General features: G+C 35.7%; 1 protein-coding gene across 2 annotated transcripts; it reads left to right on the plus strand.

The window, feature by feature from the left end:
* The first annotated feature begins 6,178 nt into the window (after positions 1-6,178).
* Positions 6,179-11,736, plus strand: LOC106669373 (phosphomevalonate kinase). 2 transcript variants are annotated; one of them, XM_014398812.2, is made up of 5 exons: positions 6,179-6,376; positions 6,434-6,529; positions 10,629-10,834; positions 11,330-11,476; positions 11,529-11,736. In XM_014398812.2, exons 2-5 carry the CDS (start codon positions 6,444-6,446, stop codon positions 11,663-11,665), a joined length of 576 nt encoding a protein of 191 aa, XP_014254298.1. In that variant the 5' UTR covers positions 6,179-6,376; positions 6,434-6,443; the 3' UTR covers positions 11,666-11,736. The 2 variants fall into 2 exon arrangements, with proteins under 2 accessions (XP_014254298.1, XP_024082831.1); XM_024227063.1 differs by having other exon boundaries at positions 6,179-6,529.

The following is an 11,736-nucleotide window of genomic DNA, read 5'->3' on the forward strand; positions in this document are numbered from 1 at the left end:
TTAGTGTCCGAGTGGATCGAGGTCACGATAGCTCAAGTGGTAGAGCAGCAGCGTATTTAGCCGAAGGTCGTGGGTTCGAATCCCGCTCGTGACACTAGCTTTTTTTATCTCAACCTTACATACAAAGAATAATTTATAGTCATAAATTTCACACCATAAACGATTTTTTTATTCTTTTCTATCTTTGGAATGAATTAATATAAATGTTTAGATTCGAGGTTTTCTTTTAGTATATAAATCTTTCAAAATAAAAATCAAATAAAGATTCATTAGTTTTTGTGGTCTGCTTGACCAATTAATATCTTTCAATTAATTAAGGTTTTTGAAAAATGGCAAAAAGGAGAGAAAATTCAAAAGGTGGGGTTGAGATAGGAAGTTAGTGTTCGAGTGGGTTGAGGCCACGATAGCTCAAGTGGTAGAGTAGCAGCGTATCAAGCCGAAGATCGTGGGTTCGAATCCCGCTCGTGCCATTAGCTTTTTTTCATCTCAACTAAAAACCTTAATTAATTTTCTATAATGTTCAAGTCTGGTGAGAGTGCAGGCCGTTCAAGTTTTTCAATGCTGTTCTGTGAAAACCATTCTTCAACCATTTTTGCATTGTGTATGGGTGCGTTGTCCTGCTGGAATATTGGAGTCCCTTCGCATAAATCGCTGAAACTAGTTTTTTCTTTGTCCAGTAATTTCTTGTAATATTCCGAATTAACTTTTTTTGGAAGAAAACAAAGATTCCATTTTTTATTACACCCAATACAACCCCAAATCATCAAAGATCCACCACCCATTTGGCGCCGTGACAAAATTTTTTCTTCTTTAGTTCGTGAAAGTAGTATGCGTATCCGTCCGGTCTGTCCAAATTGAATTTTTTTTCGTCAGAAAAAATAACTTTTTGCCAATAATCTTCATTTTTCAATATGTGGTTTTCAGTAAATTTGACACGGGCTAGTGGGGTTTCAGAGCTGGTTTGCGTTTCAGTTTTCTTCGGACTGTTTTCAGTTTTTTTAAGGAATCTCTGAACAGTTCGAACAGAAACATCAACACCTGCCTTCTCTGCGATGGCTTTTGCAGTCGAAAAGCTGTTTGAAGCAACGCGCAGGATGTGCGATTTGTCTCTTCTGGTCAAGGAAGGAGGTCTTCCAGAGCTCTGCCCTCTTCCGTAATCTTCAACTAGTCGTATTATCTTCGATACCGATGAAAAACGTTTTATGCGTCGGGCGATATCTCGGCAGCTCATTCCATCTTCATTGAGCAAGTGAATCAACCGGCGCTCCTCATCAGAAAATCTTCTTCCTTTGTGCATTTTAAAATAACTTTGAATTGCTCCAAATGAACTCACAGTAGTCACTTTACTAAGGCACGGTACATTGAATACTGAATAAACCTTCGGAGTTATAAAATAAACGTAAACAAAATGTGTGTCTATTATTCTGTCGCAGCTAAATAAAATAATACTGTTTATTGAGATGTACATTTGTATAAGATTATCAGATCAAGCCATTTCCAGACTTACTTTTCTTTAAATATCATGAACAATTCACTACTTTCGTGGTCCGCTTAACCAATTAATATATTACAATTAATTAAGGTTTTTAGTTGAGATAAAAAAAGTCAGTGTCACGAACGGGATTCGAATTGAATTGATTGAAAAATGGCAAAAAGGAGGGAAAATTCAAAAAGTGCGGTTGAGATGGGAAGTTGGTGTCCGAGTGGATCGAGGTCACGATAGCTCAAGTGGTAGAGCAGCGGTGTATCAAGCCGAAGATCGTGGGTTCGAATCCCGCTCGTGCCGTTGACTTTTTTATCTCAACTGAAAACCTTAATTAATTGTAATCATGAACAATATTCTAATGGTAAAAGAAATCATTTTTCACTGTTGAAATCGTGATTTTTTAATGTGTCTATAATTTTGTCACTCGGTTGTATATATGTCCGGCTCAATGTTTGTGAGTTGCAACCGAAAATCCCCACGATCACTAATTTCTTTTTTTTTGAATTTTTTTTTTGTGATGAGGTTCATAACGGCACTGAATCCACGATCTACCAAATAGGAAGATGGGAAAACAGTCAACTGTACAATAACCCAAAATGCAGGATATAAAGGATCTGTTTTTGTAACCAGAATTTGTGGTATCCTTGTTCAAACATTGGTTTAAGTTCCACATTTGTGAATATTTATTTAGAAATCGTGAGATTCGGTCTGGTGTGATGTAGGTTTCAGAAAAACATTTTCTTTATCGTGCCAACGTTTCAATCTTTATTGAGATCATCTTCAGGGCTCAAAGTGTTTGTCTTCTGTGTAATTGTGTCATTGTGACTGTGGCTAGACGTATTAAATTGTGAAATACCTTTGTGTAGTCTACAGGGTTAAAAACCTGTAATTTAATCATTACCATTCTCGCCTGCTTATCTTTGCCAGGTTGGTCACCACACAAATTTGACAATTTAACAGAGGTAAGAAAGTTAGGATGCTATTATTAAGACATTCTTAAGATGGCAAATTGCCGAAATGCATCGTGGGCACTCTCAACACGACACACAAGAATGACACAATTACACAGAACACAAACACTTTGAGCCCTGAAGATGATCTCAATAAAGATCGAAACGTTGGCACGATAAAGAAAATGTTTTTCGGAAACCTACATCACACCAGACCGCATCTCACGATTTCTAAATAAATATCGATTAACGGTCACTAATCACCACACATTTGTGAGTATTTCAATAAGCTGCTCCTGAATTAGTATGGATTCATCTGTGTTTGGGATCTGAATTTGTCCACGCGCAAAAGGGTTCGACACCCAGTCGGGAATATCGAAGTGAAGAATATCTTCAAATCTTTGATTCAGGTCTGAAGAGCCGTTAAGTGTTGACAGTAAGCAAGCAAATCTTCATCTCTAATTTGCAATTTCGAAGATTTGGAAACTGAGAACATTCTCCTCTTCCCAAGTTTTGTTTGTACAGAAAAAGTTTTGCAACAAACGCAGATATTACGCTTTTAGTTTTGATTAAATTTAATCGGTCACCTTGTAGTTTCAAATTAGTTTCGTTTAAATTGGCAAATAAATCAGTCTTATAGGCTATGCCATTTTTTGATTTAATTAAATTGTCAAATCATTGTCTTTGCTTTCCAGGTATTCCAACACATAAAATCGATTTTAGATAACCTATGTTTATCTAAAATATAAATGGCTATGCCATTTTTAGATAACCAACGTACTTCTGTTTTATATTATATTATTTTAAATTAAACCTTGCGCGGACCCCCTGACGTTGTTCAGAGACCCCCAAATCAATTTTAATTTTCCATGGACCCCCCTGAATGATACCGGGGACCCCTGGGGGTCCGTAGTGACCACTTTTGGAACCACTGGTCTAGCGGGTCCAGACGCCCACTCATCATCTTAATCATCATTTATTTAAAATACACTCACAGGCAAAAAATTCCAATCACTTGTAATATAACTTCATTTGTACATATTTTTATATATTAATCAAAATTTCACGTTGTTTAACGTTTAATAATTTAATCTTTGTCTAAAAAAAAGATAAAACATAAATTAAAATAAATATATAAATAAAATAAAGAAAGAAAGAAAGAAAATGGACAAAAAGACGGACAGATAAAATTTGTTTTAATTAGATTTTTAGTTAACATTTTAATATCGCGTATTACCTCCTCTTGCCTTAATTACATCGGGAAGACTCCTCGGCATACTTTCTACCAGTTGGGAAATGTCTCGTTGCTGGATGTTAGCCCATTCTTTACTAAGAATCCTTTCAAGATCGTGGAGTGATCAGGAAATGATGGATGTTATTCGTTTTTTGAGGTTATCCCATAAATATTCAAAAAGGTTCATATCTGCAGAACGGGCTGGCCAGGCTAAGACGCTGATGTTATGCTGTTGAGTTTGTCCTATGCGAGTGACATGTGGGCATTATTGTGCATTAGAATAGGATTATGGCAGATTTCATTGAGGACAGGCATCGCATGATGTTACAAAATTTCATCCACGTAGCGAGTGGCAGTCAAAGGCCCTCCACGATCAACAACCAACTCTGTGCGATTCTCCATTGAAATTCTCGTCCACTTTACAGAGCTACGTTGAAAAGTTTGGCTTTGGGGAAAATTACAAGCTTAGTACCTTTCATTTCACTTTTTCCACCCTCTTTCACGCCCATCTGAAGATCGTAGAGCAAGTCTACACTCATCTGTAAAAAGTACAGTAGACCAATCGTCTAAAGACCAATGGATGTGTTTTCGAGCAAATGCCCACCGTGCAACTCTGTATTTTCTGCTCAATTCTGGCACTCTTACGGGGCAAAAAGCCATTAGGCCATACTGATTTAATCTTCTTCGAGCAGTGCATTCAGAAATTTGGGCACCTCGAACTTCCTGGAGCTGATGAATCGCTTGAACGTAAGGTGCCGGTTTCGCAAAATTCTCAAAGTCATAAAACAGTCATCCTGTGATTCTGTTACCCTAGGACGTCTAGAATCTGGCCTTCTATGGTAGGATCCAGTTTCTCAAAAACGTCTAACGGCGTCTCGCAGAGTTTCGTATGGAACTCCGATGGCAATAGCCCATACTTGATGGAACGACCATCATCAATAAGTGTGTTGTGATTAGTGACCGTTAATCGATAATTATTCAGAAATCGTGAGATGCGGTCTGGTGTGATGTAGGTTTCAGAAAAACATTTTCTTTATCGTGCCAACGTTTCGATCTTTATTGAGATCATCTTCAGGGCTCAAAGTGTTTGTGTTCTGTGTAATTGTGTCATTCTTGTGTGTCGTGTTGAGAGTGCCCACGATGCATTTCGGCAATTTGCCATCTTAAGAATGTCTTAATAATAGCATCCTAACTTTCTTACCTCTGTTAAATTGTCAAATTTGTGTGGTGACCAACCTGGCAAAGATAAGCAGGCGAGAATGGTAATGATTAAATTACAGGTTTTTAACCCTGTAGACTACACAAAGGTATTTCACAATTTAATACGTCTAGCCACAGTCACAATGACACAATTACACAGAAGACAAACACTTTGAGCCCTGAAGATGATCTCAATAAAGATTGAAACGTTGGCACGATAAAGAAAATGTTTTTCTGAAACCTACATCACACCAGACCGAATCTCACGATTTCTAAATAAATATTCACAAATGTGGAACTTAAACCAATGTTTGAACAAGGATACCACAAATTCTGGTTACAAAAACAGATCCTTTATATCCTGCATTTTGGGTTATTGTACAGTTGACTGTTTTCCCATCTTCCTATTTGGTAGATCGTGGATTCAGTGCCGTTATGAACCTCATCACAAAAAAAAAATTCAAAAAAAAAGAAATTAGTGATCGTGGGGATTTTCGGTTGCAACTCACAAACATTGAGCCGGACATATATACAACCGAGTGACAAAATTATAGACACATTAAAAAATCACGATTTCAACAGTGAAAAATGATTTCTTTTACCATTAGAATATTGTTCATGATTACAATTAATTAAGGTTTTCAGTTGAGATAAAAAAGTCAACGGCACGAGCGGGATTCGAACCCACGATCTTCGGCTTGATACACCGCTGCTCTACCACTTGAGCTATCGTGACCTCGATCCACTCGGACACCAACTTCCCATCTCAACCGCACTTTTTGAATTTTCCCTCCTTTTTGCCATTTTTCAATCAATTCAATTCGAATCCCGCTCGTGCCATTGACTTTTTTATCTCAACTAAAAACCTTAATTAATTGTAATATATTAATTGGTCAAGCGGACCACGAAATTAGTGAATTTAATTCAAATGATTCTTGAGTTTATAATCATTTAATAAATGAACTGTAAGGTTTTTATGTCAAATTTATACTGGAGAAATAGAGCAGTTGATAATTCATACGTTTTGCCTTGAAAATATAGAGAAAATGCTTACTTTTTGTATAGTCTGTCCTTCAAAAATTCCTTCCCGGACTTCCGTTTGCCGCTGTAGATGCAAACCGGTGATTCCTCGATTTCAAATGTGAATGTACTGCATAAAGCATAAAAGCATAAAAATGTCAAACTACTATTTGTACAATTCCCAACTATTAAATAAAATATTATATATGGTCGTTTCATGATTTTGAACTGTACCTCTTGAACGGAATGAAAACGTGTCATGATCCGATTTGTCTAGCATGCTCATGCGCGCTGTTGAATCATGGCGAGCGTGATGTAATTTAATCAGCAATATAAGCTGGAAGCTTGAGATTAAAAAAATAAGATCTTTCAATATTTAACGATGAAATGGGAACGATCAACCGTCTGAAAAATTATCTAGATTAAATTTATACGCACCACCGCGGGGGAAAAATGACCCGTATTTAAATGACAATAACCTAGCTAGTAAGCCAGCTTTCCCTTTTATGCTCATTCTTCTTTAGAAAGCTTTATTCCTTGCAGAACAATCGGAATGGAGGAATCACCGGTTTGCACCTACCTTTTCAGCGGCAAACGGAAGTCCGGGAAGGATTTTTTGACGGACAGACTGTACGAAAAGTAAGCATTTTTCTCTATATTTTCAAGGCAAAACGTATTAATTATCAACTGTTCTATTTCTCCAGTATAAATTTGACATAAAAACCTTATAGTTCATTTATTAACTGACTATACACTCAAGAATCTTTTGAATCTAGATTTGCGTCATTATTTAAATCCAGAGCGGAAGTTGGTCGCACAATTGCCAACATAATTTAAATAATAAAATAATTTCTAAAAAAACAGAAAATTTTATGTCATATTTATCAACAAAATTGCTCGTATAACATTAGCCTTTTTAGTATGAAATTCCTGCCAAGTTGATCTTAATATATCTAGTTAATACTTAAGGTGGTTAGGGGTTAACAGATTTTTTTCTTATATTTTCATTTAAGGGTGGTTAGGGACTTACTCTTTTGTGGATTTACTAACTATTAACAACAACAAAAATTTTACACAGCTCTTTTAGCATTTCTTTGTTAAGACACTCTCCACTCAGACCTGATTCCTTGTCTAACCTAACCAAATCCTGATACCTCAAATTCATCTCCAGATTTTTTTTCTTTACTTATCGCATTAGCCAAGTGATCAATTCAACTTCCTTATCTATGACTTTTCTACTCTTGCCCCAAAGAAGTTGAGGCAACTGAGAACATACAGTCTTGCAGACGAAAAAGCTTCAATATGTTGGTCACTGCTGACTCCTACTCACTCTTAACATGCCACTATCTTCTTATTGCATAAATTGATGCATGAGAATCATAATAATATTGAAAGCTTTTAATTTGGTGATATTTATGGCACTTCCTATGGTCATAGGGGGATTTATACAAAACTAATAGTTTTCTCATTATCTAACTGTTAGTTAGTTTTACAGAAAGTTAATTTATGTATAGATAGTGTATTTTGTACAAAGAGTAGCTCACTAGTAAGCATGTGAAATAAAATGTATTTATTTTTTAAAATTGTTCCATGTTAGGAAATTATTTAAAGAAAAGTTGCTTGTGGAATGTGGAGAAACTCGTGATGTATGCTGGGGAGAAAGTTTGGCACATTATTAACACTAGAAGGATTAAGAGGCCCTATGCACACACTTTTCTATTGCAAAAACATTTTTATTTAGCTGAAACTCCTCAACTTTGTTTATTTATGGAGTAAATTATGTATTTAAAGTGAATTGAATTTTTAATTATTTTTTAAAGAGACTTATGGTATGATATATTAAGTACAAAAAGATTATGACTGACCCATGAGATTGTTTAATTTTTATTCGTGTTTAATATTAATATTTTTAAAAACGTGGAGCTTATCTCAAAGGATAAGCTAATCCCCTACCGCAGGCTCGGGAGTGCGAGCTGAGCTACGAAAGGATGAGGAAGGACACTCTCTCTCAATTTTGCTTGAAAGCACCTGCTCTTTTTTATGTAAATGGCAAGGAGTTAGTTGCGTATGTCATAGATCACATATTTTTATTTTTTTTAGATCTGAATACATTTATTTTTTTTTTTAAGGTTTTGTTATAATTTATTTGGATCAGGTCCCGATTTTTGTCTTTTCCGTTTAATTTAATTGAGTTTGTGGCACAAATATTTTTTCTTATTTTTATTTTACACTCGCAAGGATACGAATTTGCGTCGTGTGAAGGGGATTAACCCTAACACGTGATAATTTTAAATATTTTATTCTAATAATTGAAATCAATATTTTTGTACAATAATTCGTGAGATTTCCTCCTGCGGTTGAGAGGGTGATGAACCTGTAATTTGATCCTTATCAATCATCTTGGTCTGCTTATCCTTGTTGGGTGGTCTGTCAGATTGTATAGCATCTTCGTGCAGATTTGGTTGACAGGCCCAGTACTGAAGGTGGCAAAATGCTTACAGGACACACAGCGAGGATAAATAGACCAGGAGAATCAGTAAGAACCAAATTACACTGGTTTTTTATCTGTGTACATTGTTACGAATTATCCCTGTAATAACATTTCTCCTACCTACCCACCAAGGACTATAGCATTCTAGCTTATTGTACTTGTAGTTTCTTAGTTTTGTTTCCTTTTCCTAAGAAGTACTAAGTATTGCCTGTCATTCCTAAAATTCCTTTCCCTGGGTTTTCTTTGTGTCATAGGTTATGTCTCAATTGAGTGGTTGTATTCGAAAGGTGGTGGTTTCTTCCTCATCATTTCATAACCTACAAATTGGGTCATTATCGAATATACCCATGTTATGTAGATGGTTTTATTTTCAGATGCAAGTGACTGGTTTATAGTCCTATCACTACTCTGAGTTGGACAGTTCTGAAGCCTCTACATCACCAGCTGTTCAAAGACAGGATGTAGTGGTACAAGAATCGTTCAGGTTGTACTGTGTTTTTGTTTCTTTGACATCATTGGGTGTACATCCCTAATGAGTTTCATTGCTCGTGTTTTAGGCTTGTACAGAAAATTCAGTTCTTGATTTGTTTTGGAGCTCTGCATACCACATCATTGTATCTGATTTCCTCCTGAAGTTCCTTCTTCTCCACTGTAGTCTGTTGAGACTTTATAAGATATAGGTTTCCGAGATCATGTAGTCAGTCCCTGTTTCCAAGAATGGTGTCTGATTTTATTAATTATTGTTAAGTACCAAAAGTGTTTAGTTACCATCAAATTTTATTATTTCTGAAGCCTAAATGAGCTTTCCCTCATGTCTCCTTGTATATTTCTAAATATTTCAAAAATATTTCTAATGGAAATTTTGCAGAGTTTTTAGTGTAATTGACGGGGTTGTTTTCCCCGTGATGCGTAGAGTATTTGTTTGCTGCCTAATGTTTAGGTAGTTTATTTTTGCTGAGCTTTGATCCACCACATTGATGAGCTGTATGATAATTTAGGACATACTTAGTGGAATCCACTACACCTTTTCGGTAGAAAGAACACATTTTGACTCCTTGAAATATCAAAGTAAACATCATAAAATTTTCTTTTGAGTAGCACGTATTCAGATGATCTAGTACCAGAAAGTGAAGGAAAAACATAATCAGTTCTTTATAATAAAAATAAAGTTAGTTGACATATTGAATACCATTTATAGGAAGTATTCTAGCAGAGCAGGGACCATAAACCCGGTCCGATACATATTTTCCACAATATTTTGGATATGGCCGGTATAAACAAGTGGATCATCTACAAACAGGCTTTGTAAAAGCAAATTAACCACCAACTCAATCAGCATCAATCACACCAAGATTAAAAAGAAAAGATTGCCAAATTGGATCAAAATGTCCAAATAAATCGAAAAAAGTGATTGGAAAAATAGCTTGTCGTCTCAATAGAATATATAAATGTTGGTCTAGTGTTAGAAAATAGAAAATAGAATTACGAGATCTCCTAGGTCTCTGGCTTCTCCCTGATGGATCAGGGGGAGTCACCCACCTTGGTGCCTGAGCAACTCTGAGGTTGGGCTCTAGTCGGGCACCATCTACTTCTTTGGTCATTTCGGTGCCCTTACGTTCCCTAAACCTAGTCATTCTCACTCTCACTCATACAATAAATACATACATACTCATACATACAAACCCAATCACACATGCATATCCTCTGTCTAGAATCCAGGTTGGAGCAACGTTGGAGCCTTGAAATAATATGCTGCACCGTCACCCAGCATACTCCTATTCTAACATAAACTAAATCTAAACTTTAACCTATGAAATAAATACCCCACTATATACAACCCATTATCCCAATATCTCTTAAAAACCTAAAAAGTTTTTCTTTAAACTTGCTGCCATGCTTGAGCATTCTCCTATAATCCGGCGGTATTCCATTTCGGTCCCTGTACGGGTCTAGTGTTAATATAATATTTCTAATGATGAATTCTATGTTAGAAAAGAAGTTTTGTTATCTATAAACGATGCTCTTTTATTAAAGGACCATACAACTTCTAATTACTTTCCTTTCAGCCATTAATCTCATTGTTACAGACATTCTTTGTTCTCTTATTAATTGAAGGCCTTAATTATGTCTGGCTATTTCCTTAGCGAAGCACAAAAAATGCTTTTAGAATAATTAACAAGAATAAAAATTTAAAATAGTAAAAGCATTTTTTCTCGAGGCTTTCTATTTACTGTTATTCACTTTTAGATTAAACAAGGATAAGGCTGTTGTTCTGAAGATCTCGGGCCCAATTAAATCTCACTGGGCTAAATCAAAGAATCTTTCTTATGATGATCTGCTCAATTCTAGTGAATACAAAGAACAGCATCGTAAAGATATGATTGAATGGAGCGAGTCCATTCGGAAGGAAGACTATGGCTATTTCTGCTCTGCAGCTGTGAATATGTACAATGGTATTTTTCCTTAATTTGATTTTATTTTTTTTCATACCTTTTAGTTTGAACTACAACGTAAATCTATATATACAACTATAAGTATACAGCTACAACTATAACTATAATTAATTAAGGTTTTTAGTTGAGATAAAAAAGTCAGTGACAGGAGCGGGATTTGAACCCACGACCTTCGGCTGGATGCGCCGCTGCTCTACCACTTGAGCTATCGTGACCTCAACCCACTCGAACACTAACTTCCCATCTCAACCCCACCTTTTGAATTTTCTCTCCTTTTTGCCATTTTTCAAAAACCTTAATTAATTGAAAGATATTAATTGGTCAAGCAGACCACAAAAACTAGTGAATCTTTATTTTATTTTTATTTTGAAAGATTTATATACTAAAAGAAAACCTCGAATCTAAACATTTATATTAATTCATTCCAAAGATAGAAAAGAATTTTTATATTTTTACTCAATAAAATCACTAAGTTGGACAACAATGTTGTTTCAGCAAAGACGAAACCCATTTGGATAGTGAGCGACATCAGGCGTAAAACTGACATAAGGTGGTTCAAAGAAAACTACAACGTGGTTAAAACCGTGCGTGTCATCTGCGACGAGGATGTTAGGAAGCAGAGAGGATGGGAGTTTTCTGAAGGTAAATCTATTTACTAGGCTAGTAATAACGATCGTAACATATTATATTGCAGGAATCGATGACAAAGAAAGCGAGTGTGATCTGGACTGTTACGACGACTGGGACCTGATTATTGAAAACAACGGCAAAACAGATGTTGATGAAATATTAAATAAAATTGTAATTGACATGGAAAGTCATTTGCAATAAGCTAACAAAACTGCTTTAACTGTTGTTACACAAGGCTGATTAATTATAATAAATTAGTCGTTTACTCTGTT

This window comes from Cimex lectularius, unplaced genomic scaffold (assembly GCF_000648675.2).
Source record: "Cimex lectularius strain Harlan isolate CLEC.00 unplaced genomic scaffold, Clec_2.1 scaffold67, whole genome shotgun sequence".
In the NCBI taxonomy this organism is placed as follows: Eukaryota; Metazoa; Arthropoda; class Insecta; order Hemiptera; family Cimicidae; genus Cimex; species Cimex lectularius.

Excerpts from the sequence above, each read along its gene's own strand:
- LOC106669373 (XM_024227063.1), top strand. The coding sequence starts at position 6,444 with ATGGAGGAATCACCGGTTTGCACCTACCTTTTCAGCGGCAAACGGAAG. Across the intron at positions 6,530-10,628 it reads ACGGACAGACTGTACGAAAA|ATTAAACAAGGATAAGGCTG; the intron begins GTAAGCATTTTT and ends ATTCACTTTTAG. Across the intron at positions 10,835-11,329 it reads AGCTGTGAATATGTACAATG|CAAAGACGAAACCCATTTGG; the intron begins GTATTTTTCCTT and ends ATGTTGTTTCAG.